The sequence below is a fragment of the Gallinula chloropus genome, assembly GCF_964237585.1.
Source record: "Gallinula chloropus genome assembly, chromosome: Z".
NCBI lineage: Eukaryota > Metazoa > Chordata > Aves > Gruiformes > Rallidae > Gallinula > Gallinula chloropus.
In genome coordinates this window covers 35,308,336-35,326,938 of record NC_140089.1, presented here as the reverse complement: position 1 = coordinate 35,326,938, position 18,603 = coordinate 35,308,336, and the positions used below count along the sequence as shown (strand labels likewise).

The following is an 18,603-nucleotide window of genomic DNA, read 5'->3' as shown; positions in this document are numbered from 1 at the left end:
TCCAACTTTCTTGTAGGATCCTTTAGGTGCTGGAAGGCTGCTCTAAGTGCATTCTCTTTTCCAGGCTGCAAAAGCCAAACTTTCTCAGTTTGTCTTCATAGGAGAGCTGCTCTGGCCCTCTGACCACCTTTGTATGGAGTGTGGATCCTTGAAATGGAGTCCACAGGTGTAGAGGTCAAACATCAGCTGCAGCTGCTGAAAGACCTATTATAGGAGAGGAGATTACTGTCCTCTCAGCAATTCCATTCATCATCATATTTGTGTTAGGGGATGTCAATCCTTTAGAACTACTGGAAAGGTACTGGTGTGAGTTTCCCCAGATCCAGATTACTTCAAAAGGGAAATCAGTAAAGTTCCAAAGCCTTTACTAAAAGAGAGCTTGATTCCCAGACCATATCAGTAAAAACAGGTGACATAACACTTGCAAAGTAAGCCTTTTGATGACTTTATCTCCTGCATCAGGATGGACCACTCCTGAAAATCAAAGGCAACAGGAGTCCTGTACAGATGCACAAGGAGCTCCTGACTGTGTTTAAATATTAACAGGAATCATAACAGAGGTGGAAGCAGGTGTAGGTGACCTGGAAAAAAAATACAGAGATGCTGTGCAGGCAAGGAGGGATATATTTAGGAAAGCCAAAATCCACCTTAAGTTGAATCTGCCAAGGAACAATACAGTCAAAAGGGAAGGCTTCCTAAAGTACACTGCCAGCAAAAGGAAGACTAGGCAAAATCTGGGCTGCTGCTGAACAGGGCAGGGGATCTGGTGACCAGGATAAAGAAAAGGCATTCTCAATGCCTTTTTCACCTCAGTATCTACTGGTAGAACCTGCCTTCAGGAATCCTTAGTCATATTCTCCAAATATATGAGAAGTACACCCTATACCTCCCAAACATTTCCCTCACAAAGTATTCTGAATAGGAGGCTAGAAACCACATATGGGCCTAAAGTAGTATTTTTTGAGCCCAGAATACATGCTGAATTGTAGCATATAGAATGCTTCTCCCAGTCGAACTTTGTACCTTTAAGAAGGCTCCTATTATCACAAATCACCCCTTAAAGATAAAAGAAGTTTTGGTAGAAAAATGTGTTTGGCAACATATCTACTTAACCACGAATTTTAAAATACAACCACATTTTAAAAGAAACTAAATAGAAGCAAAATATTTTTCATTTTAAATACTGTAGGCTCCAACAAGGACAAAATCTTTTTTCCCAAATGCTTTGTACCTTTATCTGTAAGGGTAACTATAATTATTAGGAAAACCTACTACTTATCAAAATTACTTGACACACTGTCAGAATTAGAAGCAGGGTATTTACATTTAAATCAGCAACTCCCTCCTACTGTGGCTGCAGAGGTATTTTCCTTAAGTACCAGTATTCAATTTTGGTATCATGCCATCACCTGTTGTTGCAGGACAGAAATGAAGTCCCATTGACTCTTCAATGATTTCCAAAAGCCACTGTTGAAAAAAATAAATGCAAACTCTACACACACTTCCAGAATAGCCCTGATGTGAGCTGACACTGCAAATGTGCATCTGTATATCAAGTTCAATAATGTCTGAAGAATAAACGTGCAGGCAAGAGTTCAAGGCCTTTTTAAAATTAACTTATCAACACCCCAGTAGCATTATTCAAGGAACTGGGATCCAGTCCTTCAATGAACTGACATAATTCCAAGAGGAATTTTCTCTACTTTGTTTAGCCTTACGAGGATTTTGCTCTGTGGCTCTCTTGCATATGGAGTGATTCATCCAATCAGTCTGCAGTACAAATCCCATCTGGTGATGGCAGAGCAAGAGCCAAAGTCAGACCTATGTCTGCATGCATGGTGGCAAGAGATTTACATGTCACGTGGTAGAAGACAGGTTCTGGGTGTAATCTGTTACACTACTTGTACACTAATTATGCTACTCCTAGTTGTATCTATACAAAGGGGAGGAAACGAACACACAAATTAAAGGAATTTATAGTAAAATACACTACTTTTAATTACTTCAATACTAATATGCATTTTGGTGAATTGGCAAGTTCCCCAAATTTCTATCCATGTTTCTCATAAAGGTTCAACACCTCCCGCTTGTCTGGTACGAGGAATTAAAGATCATTCACTACGAGGCGCCAGAAATGTAAATACCCTGAGTAACTTTTAAAACTATTAAAGACACCTCTGATTCTTTCCACAGGGCAGGAATACAGCTGGGGCTGTTTCAATTTAAAACAAGTTCTGAATCACAATGGCCAGCCTTTCAAATTCCTATTCTTGCAGCTAAAAATTTCTAAAAACCCTCGCTGGAAATAATGACAAGCTTGAGACCAATTTCCTCAGAAAAACATAATGGAAATCTTGAGAGCCTGCTCATGCTGAACATTCTCAAGCAGTTTTGTTTGATACCAACAGATCCTACCACATTTGATCCACGCGAATTTCTGGCAAACTTCTGCCACATGCTGATATTTAAAATTAAAAGCAGCATAACTACTTTACTATACATTCAACTGAACCATTAAAAAAAAAAAGAAAGTTATTTCTCACACAAAGTTTCCAAAGAATGTATTTTGTCCCTGTGTAAGTCTATTCTCTAAACACAAAGAGCCTTCACTGGGTCTGGTGATATTTCCCAAATGTTTTACAAACAAAAACATTTAACCTGTATTAGAGTGGTACAGTGAGAAAACAACGTAAGATTAGCAGACTGGAGTGTAAAGGACTTATTCAGGATGTCTAATAATAGTATAATATACAAGAAAGTAATTAATAGATGGATGAAGCGGGAGGGGAAAATGAAGAAAAGAGAACACTGATTTTTCACACAAATTTAGTATGGGTATAGGGAAGCCTATTAACAGTGTATGGAATGTTACCTATAGTTAGTGTCTGATGCAGTCTTCTGGCTTTTTCATTTCAGGAGGAAAAATAACAAAAAGCTGTCCAGACTGAGTAAACAAGACCACACACAGGCAATCCTCCTTCCCAAACAAAATACAAGAGTCTTCAGGAGAAACACAAAGCCATCCAAGGTGATAAAAATCTAATCCCATAGGGGACCGCTAATACAACTCCTCAAAAAAGAGTATTTTTACTACCTGTTCAAGACAGTCTTGTGGTTTGAAATCGTTCCAGTAAAACAATTTTTTAAAAGGCTCTGTGAATAAGACAGTTCTTTTAACTGAGACAATCTATTCTGCTTTTTACCTTGTAATGTTCATTTTGAGTACACCATTTAATAATGTTGCCATTACCAGAAACCTTCATCATGAACAGGATTTAGCCCTGCATTCTTGTCAGGTGTAACATACATTTTACTAAGGGAACATAAAGCAGAAAGGAAAACTCCTATCACAGCAATAGCCTGCAACAGCCTGCAAGCATTCAAGGTCCCTGGTAGAAATTCTTCAGCTTGGAATTGCATTTTATATTAATAAATGACAATCGTTACTGACTGTGGTTGGGGGGGGATTGTTGCTTTTGTCTCTACATATTCTTTTTGTGCCTGATGACTTCTGGTGGTTAACTAGGCCATGACTTCCAATACATCAGTGCTCCATGGAAGAAGTTGTGATTCCTCCAGAAGGAAGAAGGTGTTTTCACTTGATTTTTTTTTTTCAGTATATGAGTTACCAATCTGTCTGGGAAGTGGCTAAGGTATGGAATAACTCTTCTCAACTGAACAGAAGGCACCAACAAGTATGAAGATCCTCTGATACAGGTCTCTGCTCCTGTCCACTGATTTAACACGCCTGTCAACAGCAGAGGACAGACCACATCTACCTTCCACACACCTCCAACAGAGAGTAAGAGGATAAATTTGCAAGCCAATTTGCAAAAATGGTTTGCTTGGCTAAGTACAGAAATACTACAAATGCTACTACACAGTGGACAGGCACATGGTTTTCTAGATACGCTGTTTGCTTTGTCCCTGCTGCTATTCAACAGGATGGCAAAGTTGTTATTCAAAGTTGAGGTGGATACAGACAACAGGAAGGCCTCAATTGCTCAGATAGAAGTAGAAAGATTTCTGACAATAATACCAAGAAAATGCATCCAACATGCCAAGTCTACACCAAAACAAAACACAAAACACAAAACACACACACACACACACACATTCCCTCTGTCACCTTCAAACAAACAATTTTCAAGCATTTTTACAGTTGACTGCTTGCACTAAAACCAAAATGTTACGTCAGGCAGAAATAAAGAAGCCTACGATGGTAGCTAATAAAGCTTGGAGAAAAAAAAAGCTTAAGTAGAAAGACAGAACATTCTCCACAAGGAATCTTAATCCATATATACAAATTGCTGTCTTTGCTAGGAATGCTCTTTAGTCATAGCTACACTTTTAAAATCATTTTTTGCAAGTAACTCTTCAGTTAAATACATGTGTATTACTTAAGCTACACTTTCAAATTAGCTTCTCCAGTGCATTAGCTGTATTTACTCATGGTTTACAAAACAAAGCAACACAAGTAAAATCAGTGCAACACAATGGCTTTCACAGCTCTGCATAGAAAACACAGACTATGTTCACAGCATGTTTAAAAACCCCTAAAAAATGAGTACCATAGACTTTTTGTCTTACCATTTCAAGTTCCTCCTGTAAGTCTCTGCAGGCTTTTTCATTATTCCCTAGTCTCTCAGAGAGGTCGTGAATTACCTTATTTTTTTCCTCAATCTTCTCATTCATTTGCTTGTTTGTGAATAAACATTCTCTTTCTAATCTGAAAAGTTTCAGCATTAAAAAAATTTATCAAAAACACCGTTGTCAAATATAGAATATATTTTTAAAGATAATCAATGGATACAACACGTATCTTAGCAAATCATATGGCATCTGAAATTGCTGTGGGTTTTTTTAATAGCTGAAGTTATGTTTTCCTTTTAAGGCTTGTCAAGAAGTGGTTATATTCTTTTCAGTTACCAATGCTCAACTTAAGCTTCCAGTCAAACTTATTTGTTCATTTGGATATGGCCTCAAAATTACACACAATAAGCAGAATTCATCACATTTTATAATCAACACAGTAGTTCTCTTCAGAAAGACCATGTCACATCTTGTATAATCAACCCAGATTTCAAGTAAAATCTTGCTCCTAAAGCTCTCATATACCTAACTACATTCCACTCAGAATGGCACAACTTCAAATTTTTCTGCCAGTAGGTTGTTCCCAAAATTTCAAACAGTTCTTTTTCTATATCATTTCTCCATATAAAGAGCCTGGTGTGGGTAAACAGGTAACTCCTCATGAGAAAGCTATAATGACAAACAGCAGCCTACAAAACAGAAGCAGGGACAGTAATCCAAGGAAGAATTTGGAAAGATTGCCTGAGTATGTAAGCACAATGTGAGGAAAGCCAAAAGCTCGCCTTGAATTCTTGTTTGCAAAGCACGGCAAAAGCAACAAGAAGAGATTTTACCACTACTTTAGGGTAGGAAAGAAAGCATGGACCTGCTTCTACACAGACCAGATAATTTATCAACAGTGGACACAGAGGTCATCATACTCAACACCTTTTTTGGCTCAGTCTTTCCTGACAAGGTCTCCCAAGCCTCTGTGATCAGTAGAAGGGCTTGAAGAGAAAAACTGCTCACAGTAGATGAGCAGCGAGTCTGGGATTATTTGTAAGAAGTCAGCTTGCAGGTGGCCAATGTCACTGTGAGACCAATCTTCACCATCTTTAAAGGGTCAGAGAGATTGGGGCAAGTCCCTGGCAAATGGAGAAAGATAAAAGTCGCACCTATATTCATAAAAGGGCAAAAGGACAAGCCAAGGAACTGTAGACCAGTCAGCTTCATTTCGATCCCAGGAAGGGCATTAAGCAGGTCCCCTTGGAACAAATTTTTGGACTTGTGAAAGAGAAAAAGGTGACTGTAAAAATCAGTAAGGATTGTAAGTAAGCTGAAAGCAGCCCTGAGGAAAAGGACTTTGGAGTACTCGTGGATGAGAAGCTGGACATGAGCCACCAATGTGCAGCTGCAGCCCCAAAGGCCAACCGCATCCTGGGCTGCATCAAAAGAAGTGTGGCCAGCAGATCAGGAGAGGCGATTCTGCTCCTCTGCTCTGGTGAGATCTCACCAGGAATGCTGTACCCAGCTTTGGAGCCCTCAACACAGGAAGGACATGGACCTGTTGGAGTAGGTCCAGAGGAGGGCCACAAAGATAATCAGAGGGCTGGAGCACCTCTCCTATGAAGACAGGCTGAGAGACTAGGGCTTGTTCAGCTTGAAGAAGAGAGGGCACTCTGGGGTGAGGGGGACTTTATATCCAGTATCTGAAAGATGCCTGTAAGGAAGCTAGGGAAGAACTGTTCACAGGAGCGTGTAGCTACAGGACAGTTTTAAACTCAAAAAGTGAAGATTTAGGTTGTATGTTAGGTTGCCGAGAGAGACATAGTGTATGTCCCATCCCTGGAGACATTCAAGGTCAGGCCTGATGGGGCTCTGAGCGACCTGATCTAGTGAAGATGTCTCTGCCTACTGTAGAGGGGTTGGACAAGATGACCTCTAAAGACCCCTTCCAATCTTACACATTCTATGATTCTACGATTTATGAAGGCTAAATCATGTCTGGCCAACCAAGTTACACTCCATTATAAAATGACCAGATCTGTGGACAGAAGAAGAGCAAGTAGATCAAATTTAACTCAATTTCAGAAAGGCATTTGGCACTGTCTCACACAGTACTTTTATGGCACTACAACACAGGTAAGAATGGTTTGATGGTAAATCTCAAGTGGCTGGTAACACATGCAATACTCTTGGAGTCTGTATTAGAATCAGCTTCACATTTTTATCCATCACCTGGATTAGGCCAAGAGTGCAATCTCACCAAGTTTTCAGATAACAGTGAACTGGGTGGCTGTATGCCACAACACAGGCAAGAGAAGGGCTGTGTCCCCTAGAACCTAGACGGGGAGGAGGAACAGACCGTGTGAACCTCCTGAGCTTATCAACAACATGTGCAAAGATCTGAATTTAGGAAGAAAGAGCCCCCTGAAACATTATGACTGGGGAGCAGTTATGCTCAAAAAGGACCTGGTAATCTTAGCAGACAACTAGCTAGCCACAAACCACCAACATAGCACAAAAGTAGATACAGTTCACAGCACCCTAAGCTGGATTAGTAGTTGCATGGACAGAATACCAAGGGAAGTGATAAATCACCCTTATCGGGTACAACACATCTGGGATAATGACCAGTTTTAAGCACGCATCTCCCCTGTAACACAGGAAAAATGTTGAAATGAGCTCAGGGAAGCGTTAGCAACATGGTCAGGAGCTAGGTAAGTATAGAAACTGAGGGGACTTGGTATGTTCAGGCTGGAAAAGAGGAACTGCGGGGTGTGGAACATGCCTCCCAGAATCTAAAAGAAGGTTATCAAGAAGATGTAGCCAGTCACTTCACAGCAAGGTATGACTTGAGAACAACAGACAATAGTCACAAATAAATCCAAAGAGCTCCAGGCAGGAGAAACTTTCTATCTTAATGACAGTCAAGCAGTGGAACAGGTTCCCCAAGAGGCTGTGCCATCTCCATTCTTGGAGGTTTTCAACGCCTAACTGAATGAAGCCCTGAGCAACCTGATCTTATAGCTGATCCTGGTTTGAGCAGAAGGTTGGACTATAGATGTCCTGCAATCCCTTTCAACCTGAACTATTCTTTGATGTAACTCTTATCGAGGGAAGATCCAGATGTGTCTTGTTTCTTTGTCTCCTATCGCTTGTCTCACTACAATTTAAATTAATGCAAAGGGCTCAAAGTTGGACTTTCAACTTGGAAACTTTTGAATCAGTATTGTCACTGTCTGACATTCCTTGCAGATCAATGTGTCTTTTTAGCTGAAGAACTACTTTATCGTTCCTCCAAATACCTATGTGTTCCTGTTTCAGTCTAGCTGATTTTTTTCTTTAAGCTGTAAATGGTTACTTCTTACTCTTAGAGAAAGAACTTGCCTGTTTCAGTCCCCCAAAGTAGCTTCTACTCCCACAGCTTTCAGAAACACAGCAAAAGCAGTTCCAATTTATTCTATGTCATGCTCTCACTCTTCAAGAAAAGTAAATTCACACAGAGACCTAAATCCCATGTTGCTCCCAATTTGCATAGTGCTGTTGGGTTCAGAGCTAATTAATAAATTATGCAACCCAGAAAAGCCTGTTTGCTTGGTTTTAGTTTATTAGAGTTAATCTTTTTCTGAGAAAAGAAATTCTTACAGCTTTGTATAGTTTCTAACTTTGGTATCATTTATCCTTTATCGAGTCCAGCTAAAAAGACATGCAAGTATTCTTGCAGAACAAATGAAAGTCTCCAAGATTTCCAAAGACTTGGGCTTAAGGACAAACTTGTGTGACTCCTCCAGAAAAAGGGAAAATATGTGGATGCCAAATCATGGCTTAAAAGAAAAAGCCAAGCTCCTGACATTGTCTGGAGTCCAAGGACCACAGCCTTCAAAGGTAAGTAGATCAAAGGCTCTTGTATTCTCTCTGAAGGGATCCAGTGAAAGCAATCACTGATATTCACCAATGTTACTGATACTTGTATGCTTCAAAGAATAAAAAAGACACAGGAAACAGACAAGGCAGTACATGCCCACCCCATGTAATTACCTCAAGGGAACCCAGTATATTGATGTCCATCTGAGAGAAAGTTTGACCTTCACTCCCTATTTTTATGGAACTCTGGAAATTTAGGTGTCTGGAGTAAGAAAATTATAAGGATAGGCTGCTGCTGCTTCTTCAAGCTCAATTAACAAAACCACCAACTGTTGCACTGTGTTAAACTATCTTCAGTGGTATCAGAGAATGCAAACCTTTCCATGAAAGCTGTTTTCAAAAATCTCAACTGGCAGAAGCTGCTAGGAGCAACTGCCTGAATCAACATGATTGCAAGTAGTGAAAATTACTGTTTGGATACTAGGCCAAGTTCATTCTGATACCAAATTAATGCACAGAACAGCTGCTTTAAGTAGGCAATTTTTAAATCTACTTTCCAGGGAAATAAGTGTTGAACAGAATTATCCAGTTTAGAGGAAAATGGGAAGGACGTTCATTTTAGTAACACAAGTACTTCTCTGTAAGCACTAATGCAACTGGATCATAACTGTAAGAACTGTATTTCCCAGTCTTAGCCACAAGAAATGCATATATTCCAGTATTTCCAGCAATACCAGACACAGAAATAGAGTCCCTAAAAAATAACTTTCTAAGTTTTCTAAGAGTTCTTCACAACTCTTTTCTGAAACATAATTTTTAAGGGCCAGAACTACCCTAAACACAAAAACATTCACTTCTCATACACCTAGAGAAAAGATTCTTTGAAGGAAGAAAACATTAAATGCACTAATGTAATTGAATATTTTATCATCATCATCCTTATGGTAGTTTGAATAATCTAATCCAGAAAAGTATCTTTAAGAGTCTATTGAATACTCAGTTGGAAAATTACTACTTATGGATTTTCACGATTTTTAACTAGCATTACTAATTTAAAATTTAAAGCAAATCTTGTAGTAAAACTTACAGTTCTAATGGATTGGAAAATTCCTAAACATATGCTTAAGCTACCATCAAAAATGCTTCTAATTAACTTACATTTTAGAACTCTATTATCATCCCTTGATTCACAGAACATATTCATACTAATAATAGAATAATTCAGGCCTTAAAGACTTGCATCTTTGTCACCAGCTTAGCTGTGGGTAATCTGCAATTCCTAAGCATTTAGGAAAAAATAGAGAGTTGTTGAAAGAGTGCTCCAGTTCAACACCTAAAGGGACAGTAGAGCTCTGTAACAACTGGATAGCATTATCCCATGTGCTGGCAGTACTCCACTTAAGACTACCTCTTGAGATAAAAGTTCTTTGCTCATCGAAGAGCCTACTATAATTCACACAACGAAATGTTCAGACAAACTCTGGTAAGGCAACATAAGTGTATATGCACACCACTTTGGCAGACTGGAACCTAACACAATGCAATAAGCCAGCCAATTGTTCTAAAAAATGTAAGTGAGGAACTGGTATTTTATGAACATTTTGTGGAGCCAAAAGGAATCTTTAAGTGAAGACCTTGTGCTGAAAATTATTACTGAGCACAGATACGTAAAATAGAACATTTTGTAGAAACAGGAAAATAAAAATTTGCTAAAATAGACAGAAAAAAAGTATGTGAGAGAACAGTTATGATAGAAGCTAAAAAAAGAACATCTGAAGATAGACAATAAAAGCATTTAAATGCCCAACATACTAGGAGCCCTGCAAATCAAATTGTTTCACTAATATGTAAGTCCCAGTGTAAAGCACTAACACCCCTTTCAGGACCTAGTATGTTTGCTTGATGGGTGGTTTATATTTTTAGTGCATGTGTAACACTTAAATACCTTAATTTATATTTAAAATTTATGCAGAACTCATGACTCCACATTTATTTCACATCAAATAATACACTCAGAGCAGGTATTCTCCTGTAATTTTAACCCCTTACTTGGGACTACATCGAATTGAACATGACCCATGTGTTCAGAGTCATATGAATTTTCTAAAGAGCTATAAAGACAAAAAACAGTGCAGTGCCTGCATTTCAAGAGTTAAGTACTTTCAAAAGCCATAGATTTAATTTCTACAAGTCTATTAACTCTCCAGATGGACCAACTGCAGCTTTAAATTTGACAATTCTGTCATTCATTAATATCTTTACACTGAACTTCAGAAACAAAAGCTACAGGTCAGATGTGCTTGTTTTCTCTAAGAATGCAAGACACATAATAACAGATATGAGGACACACATGAGACACTTGTATAATTCAAGGGATATTTTCTGAGCTCGGACAGAGGAAACAGGAGTTGTTTCCTGAAACAAAATTCCCAAAACTTCCAGAGGAAGAAATAAATGGCATCTAGCAATTCTTGGAAGTTAACAGCTCCCTGACTGATTACAGCCAGCCATGCTATGGCAGCCACATTGACAAAAGAAATTCTTCTGTACTGAAAATTACTCCAGTGCAACAGGCAATAGTCAAAAAAAACCCTAATAAAAAAGGCTCCATGCATCACTTAAGGATGGTGAATTTGGCTGGTCTAACCTCAAATACAAAGACGGACCATGGAATATTACATCTTGGAAGGACTGAAGGAACAGTCCAGTAACAAGCACTTGAAGAATATAAGTTCAAGAAAACTTTCAAGTCTGAAGGAAAATACAGATTTTATCTGTAATTGTAATTTATCTGAATTTTTCTGTATTTTCTGGCCCACCTGAATACAGAAACCTACCAGAAAAGAATAATGCTCTGCTCCATCCCCCCCACCCCAAAAAAACCCCACCAAACCCCCAAATTCTCTGTAAGAATAAGAAGTTACATACAGGCAGAACTCATACAGTGCAAGGTGTTACACAAAACTACTGATCCAACAGCCATTCCTCTAAACAAGGCTGTTCTGAGCACAGAGAAGCTTTTTCAAAACAGAACAACATAACCCAAATAAAATGTCAAATCCATGCTTCAGGCTTTCTCCAGTTTAAGGAAAGACAAAGAATTTGATACTAGTTTAAGTGCCATGTACGTTGCTGACATAGAACTCATGCTCAAAGCAAAAACCAGGCGGGATGAGATTACCGTTTAACTAATATTATTTTAGGACCACATAGAACCCTGAAGTATACTTACTCCATTTCCAAGCTGCAAAGACCTCAGTAGTCCTGAAGCATCACATTAGATTATTATCATCATGTATTTCACACATTTTCAAAATTTTTTCACATAAGTTACTGCTCTGAGAAAAAAAGCTTCTATATTTTAACATGACTCTAGTTTACTTAAATGCATAGTCTTACATTCAGACTATTTTTTGTCTTATTTTAAATAAGAGTTCTAAGATATTTATATTACTTCATGGGTTTCATCTATGTTACCGAAAACTTCACTGTAACCTTGCACACAGAAAGACTTAAACCCACAAACTTTTTTACTTGCAGGAAAACCAGTTCCTTTTATTCTCCATTGTGTGAATAAGTCAACATAAATTCTGGTCACGAGGGGGGCTAAGGTGGCTGAGGTGCTCAACAACTTCTTTGCCTCAGTCTTCACAGGTGATGGCTCCAGTCATAGCACCGAAGTCACTGAAAGCAATGGTAAGAACAGGGATGAGGAAGAACCGCCCACTGTAAGTGAAGATCAGGTTCAAGACAAGAGGCTGAAGGTGAAGATGTCCATGGGACTCGATAAGATCCATCCACAGGTCCTGCGGGAACTGGCGAATGAATTTGCCAAGGCATCATATTCAAAAGGTTATGGCAGCTTGGTGAAGTTCCCACTGATTGGAAAAGGGGAAACATAACCCCCATTATCAAAAAAAGACAAAAAAAGGGGACACAGGAAACTATGGGCCAATCAGTTTCAGCTCTGTGCCTAGCAAGATCATGGAGCACACCCTCCTGAAAGCTCTACTAGGGCACACGGAAGATCAAGACATGGTGACTGGTGGTAACCAACGTGGCTACACTAAGGGCAAATCGTGCCCGACAAACCTGATGACCTTTTATGATGGAGTTATTGTATTAGTAGATAAAGGAAGAGCAACTGATGTCATCTATCTGGACTTCTGCAAAGCACCTGACAATGTCCTACACAACATCCTGATCAATAAATTGGATTAATACAGGTTTGATAGATTAACTACTCACTGGATAAGGAATTGGCTAGATGGTCACACTCAGAGAGTAGCAGTCAATGGCTCAACGTCCAAATGGAGACTGGTGCTGAGTGGTGTTCCTCAGGGATCAGTACTGTTCAACATCTTTGTCAGCAACATGGACAGTGGGATCAAGTGCACCCACAGCAAGTTCATGAATGACACCAAGCTGGGTGGTAAGAGTCGACATGCTAGCGGGAAGGGATGCTGGACAGGCTGGAGAGGTGTGCCCATGCCAACCTCATTAAGTTCAACAAAGCCAAGTGCAAGGTCCTGCACCTGTTTGGTGCAGTTCCCAGCATAAATACAGGCTGGGCAGAGAATGGCTTAAGAGCAGCCCTAGGAAGAAGGATTTGGGGATGTCTGTTGATGAGAAACTCAACATGAGTCAGCAATGTGCAACTGCAGTGCAGAAGGCCAATCAGGTCCTGGGCTGCATCAAGAGAAGCATGGTCAGCAGCTCAAGGGAGCTCTACTTTGCTCTTACGAGACCCCACCTAGAGGACTACATCCAGTTCTAGGACCCCCAACATAAGAAGGATGTAGAGCTGTTGGAGAACGTCCAGAGGAGGACCACAAAGATGATCAGAGGGCTGGAGCACCTCCCCTAAGAGGACAGGCTGAGACAGCTGGGGTTATTCAGCCTGGAGACAAGGCTCCAGGGGGACCTTATACCCGTCTTCCAGTTCCTGAAGGGGACCTATAGAAAAAGTCTTTACACAAGGGCACGTCACAATAGGATGAGAGGTAATGGCTATAAAATGGAAGAGGGCAGATTTAGAGAGAAGTCTCTGGGGATACTTAATTACAGTTTACCAATACTTAAAGTGCTCCTACAGCAAAGTGGGACAGGGAGTCTTTTATCAGCGAGTGTAGTGATAGGACAAGGGGGAATGGCTTCAAACTGAAAGAGGTTAGGTTTAGATTAGATTTTTGGAAGAAATTCTTTACTATGAGGGTGGTGAGGCACTGGCACACATTGCCCACAGAGGTTGTGGAAGCCTCTAGATCCTTGGATGTGTTGGATGCCAGGTTAGATGGGGCTCTGGGCAATGTGATCCAGTGAAGGTTGTCCCTGCCCAAGGCAGGGGCATGGGAACTAGATGATCTCTAAGGTCCCTTCCAACCCAAACCATACTATATGATTCTATGAAATAAATACCTACGTGTAGATAATCCTAAAGTGAAAAAGATGACACTTCTGTTCTTTTCAAACCCATTCTACTACCTTAAATCTCTTCCCAAAACCCCACAATGCACCAACTACTTTCAGTCTTCTTAAATCTCCCCTTCCTCTAAACTTCACCTATTACTGCCATTTATTTCTACCTACTACTCAGTTCTCTGTCTTCCAGCGCCACTCTTCTTCCTGACATTTTCTCAACCCAACATATATTTGAATTCAGCCAGGGAAGAAGACAGTACTGAGCATCCTGCATCTGCCTGGGGAATACAACAAAGCCATTCTTCCAAAAACGCTTACCACAGACACAGCAGAATGTGCTGAGGGGGAAAGAAATCCTACATAGTTTCATCTGCTCTCACACACTTCACTCCTTTATTTTTTTGTTACCAAGTTTTATAACTTTCCACAATTATTCAAAAGCTGAAAATGAAGATTATCCACTGCAAATTAAACACAGCTTCTAGACAGAGGTCTTAAGGATTCATCTAGAACCCAGGAGCAAAAAGTAACGTTTTCACAGGAACACATGTGTACACAGGAAAAAAAACCAAAACTGTCACAAACCTGCTTCATATGATTTACCACACTCCCCCCAAAAACTACTAGAGACAGGACACTATCGTAACTCTTATTTTCAACATTTTTGCTTTGGCAAATAATCTATCAGTTATCTTCCCTACCTACCCATAGCATGCATGGTTACTGCATGGACCTGTTATTAATGGAATGTGAGGTTCTGAACCTTGGCTGGTTTTGGCAAATTGCATCAGATTGTGTTCTTTCCTTGCTACTCTGATACAGACAATGTAAATGATAGCAGGTACTCAAGCTATCTACTGCCATTTTACAATGTATTTAAAAGGTAACTTACATGTTGAGTTTTTCCAAGTTCTCCTGGGCACTGTGTTTTTCTCTCTCATATGCATTTTCTACCTCTCTGAATTCTTTCTTGATCATTTCTAAATCCGAAAGAGCTTCTGCTTGGCTGGCTTTTTCCACCTGCAAAACCCCTTCAAGGTCTCGAATTCTTAACTACCAAGTGATAGGAAAGTAAGTAAAGCAAGTTAGGAAAAACTATCGTGAACCTCAATGCTGTTCTATGTTCTGTTCTCCTTCACACATTATTATAATCTATTAATTCTATATGGAACTACACACCCAGAAAGCACTGAACACATGTAAAAATGTATGAATACATACAGTTCAAAATAGAGACAAACAGATACGCTGACCAAATCACCTTTTATTCTCCTTTGATGGTGTCTGGATTTTTCCTTTATCAGTTATTACTGAAGTTTTCCAGAGGAATTCTATTTTTCAGTGGATTCATGAAAGTGTGAGATGACAGTAAAGGCTACACTTTCACTCAGCAGAAAGCACACTTGAATCTTGTTCATACATATGAACAAGGAAGAAAACATTACATTCATCCATAAAAGTCTCAAACTTTAAGGAATGTTAGCCTTCCATTCTTTTGTATGTTCAAAATGTATAGAGAGGAATTTATAAAACTAGATCTTTCTGCTAGTGTAATCATAATTTTCAAGAAATTTAAGTGTCTGTACATAGAGATCATAAGAAAACCACTAACTGAAGAAACTAAGGGGAAAAAAATTAAATATCTCCCCCCCTTTTTTTTTTCTTTGCTTAAGTTTTTCAGAAGTCCTGTGCAAAGAGATGGTAGTTAGTCTGAGATTATTAAACAATCACCATTTAGCTTCTTCTTACTTGCCTTGCTGGGTCAAACCCCGTGTGATACATTTTACTAATACAAAAATGTAATATTCAGGCACATATTCTACATTTTTCACATAATCAATCTTTACTACTAACTGCAGCTTCAGGATGCACTAAACTCTCTCTCTCCTAGAGACGCTGGATCTATGCAGTGTACCCGCAAACAGCTCAGCGTTCACTGAGAAGACAGAAGGCGACTATGTAAACAGCAGTACAGTGTTTAATGACTGGGAAACTTTCCCTTTTCCCACATTGTTTAAATGCTAGTGGGCATGCTCAAACTTAAATATGTGACATTTTATTATTTGTTCTAATAACTTTAATGTTACCTGAAAAGCGGTATTTCTCTATTCTCTCCTTTTACATATTAACTATCACAATTTTGACACTTGTTGCAAAAAAGAATATTCAGTGTTATCACTGAAGAAAGTGGTTTTAATGTTTTGGTAAGTCTGTATCTTTATAACTTCATCAACTCTTTCACTGTAATCTTCTACAAAATATTTCAAAACTTTACCTGGATGATCTCTGAATTGAATTTGGATTCCAAATGCGCTGCTCTCTCTGCCTCAATGTTTTCTTCCAGTTTCTTTATTCTCACTGTAGCTGCCTAAAAGTACATTTTAAAGAAATTTAAGTCCAAAGAGATGGTAAACATGACACAAATACTACTCCATTCAGTGTCTGAGGACTCCATAAACCAACTGTTGTATCTGAACTACTTGCACTTCGGAACTGTGAGAACTCATGCTGAGTTCTGAGTTATATATATAAAAATAATTTTTATGTATCTGGAATATCAAATTATTATTTTACACATAAAGAATTCATGTATTATGATATTGCTGCATTTTTGACAATCAAGAAAATTACTGCTGGAGTCTGAAAGCAGAAAAGCAAAGTTAAATATTCTACCTATTCCTTTACCATTTGCTTTTTTCACTGTGATTGTCACCTGAGGCAATATAACCACACCCTGTATGTTCAAAAATGCAATGAGGTACCAAGACAGTATCTACAATTTCAGTGACCAGACAAAGCACAGAGAAGACACACAGTTCCTCAAAATCTGTTGGCTTTAGCACCTAATTTCCAATTAAGGTGTGCAGAATAGTTTGCTTTGCAGCCCTAGGCTAGTCATAGCTTCCCTACAACAAAAATCTATAACCTCTGTAACGGTTTAAAGTACTAACCTAGTATCTTCTTACTATGTGTTCTTTGAACTGTAACTATGCTGGTTTTTTTTTTTTTTCTAGCAATTATCAGGATGTTCGTGAACCCTTTTAACAAATATGCTGACTTTAATCAGTTGATACATTCCATCACACAAAATACCACCTCTACATGCACACAGTTTAAGCAAAATGGCACCCTCTGTTTTAAACTGCTGCATCTTTTATATCTATTCTTACAACATTTAGAAGAGCACCGAAACGCAAATGACTGTTCTGAGAATCTACTTGGAAATTTGGATTGCCTACAAAAAAAGTTCAAGATGTAGTCTATATTTTTACTAAACCTTTTTTTTTTTTTTTGTAACTAATCCAAGCTGAAAAAAAGTCTTCCAGTTACAATAAACACAAAAACAATCACTAGCTATGTATAGAGGGTTGGGCACAGAATTTTAACTAGAAAAATGCTTCCAACAAAAGCAGTAACTAGAGAGCTGCTACAGTGGAAATTCTAGTGCAATTTTAGCTACACTAATTTCTATCAATCAAATCTTTTCACTTTGATAACTGAATTGAAAAGAAAAACTCATCTCAACATGTCTCTTGGCTTCAGGTTAAATCAAGGAGATCAAGAAACAGGAATTATTATTAAAAAGCCATTTAACATAAGCACTTTTAAGGTTACATAAATACAATCGAAGTTATTGATTTTGGAAAAGTAAAACAAAGTAGCAAGTCTGTGAGGCTGCACCTTCATTCTGAACATTTAAAAGGAGAGAAACATTAACAGATGTTAAAATAAAAGCTCTTGACAATAAATTTAAACCTTGTTTGTGTAATCACACACACATACACAAAAGGAAAGGCTTTTGAAGCTCAACACCATGGAAGGCCTACTGAAGAGAAAAGCAGCAACACAGTAAGGTCTGTCAAATGCCTTAAACTTTGCCTCTTTCCAGGAGTTTCATCTGCTTAACACAGTTAATTTAAAAAGGAAATAAAAATCAAAAATCCTGCACAAATGCTCCCACTGTACTCTGACATTGCTAAGATCATTCTCAAAAATAGTTTCATATAACCTGTTAGCAGTATTATTTCTTCCAAACACCACCTCCTACTCCCTTCACCCTTAATGGAGAATTAGCAGACTACCTCCTGCTTCAGTTCGGAAGGACCCCTCAGCATCCTCCAAACAGCCAGCATCTGTCAGGATGCTCTTACACAAGAATACCGCCAGCCTAATAAAAGCAGTCAGCGAACAATAAATATAAGTGATATGGATTTCATCTTTTTTTAGTAAGTCAGCTTGAGGATAATTCTAAGTTTGAGAAGAAGAAGAAAGGAAACAGTGAGCAAGGTACCTATCACAACATTTACAGTGGGAAACGTAGCTTCTATAAAATAAAATGGAGAAATAGAAATTTCACTAAGAGTATTTCACTGCATAACCTCAAGAGCAAAACTGTTTTTCTGTCCTTGACTGGTTTGTTCACCTGCTGTCATACCAAACACTGAAATGGGAAAAGGAAAAAAAAAAGTGTTTTGGCAAGTAAACTTTTTAGGCACAACTTGCTAATTTACAAGCTCTGTACTGCATTTAACTACAAAGTCCTATTTCCTGAGCACAAATCCAAAGTAGAACTATGCCTTAATCTATCTTCAGCTGAAACAAGAGATGCAAGACATACCAAGATGGTTAATAGAATCATAGAATACCCTGAGTTGGAAGGGACCCACAAGGATCAAGTCCAACTCCTGGCTCCACACAAGACCAGCCAAGTCAGAGCATGGGACTGAGATCACCATCCAGATG

The 18,603-nt window shown here is 38.8% G+C and overlaps 1 protein-coding gene across 1 annotated transcript in view; it reads right to left on the bottom strand.

Moving 5' to 3' along the window:
• The window catches only part of CCDC171 (coiled-coil domain containing 171), a 152,056-nt gene that overhangs the window by 108,853 nt on the left and 24,600 nt on the right, over positions 1 to 18,603 (bottom strand). The window contains exons 6-8 of the mRNA XM_084278309.1: positions 16,136 to 16,228; positions 14,753 to 14,913; positions 4,591 to 4,729 (exon numbers count right to left, since the gene is read on the bottom strand). Of these exons, the coding sequence (XP_084134435.1) occupies positions 4,591 to 4,729; positions 14,753 to 14,913; positions 16,136 to 16,228 (393 nt within the window). The remainder of the gene's footprint in view (positions 1 to 4,590; positions 4,730 to 14,752; positions 14,914 to 16,135; positions 16,229 to 18,603) is intronic.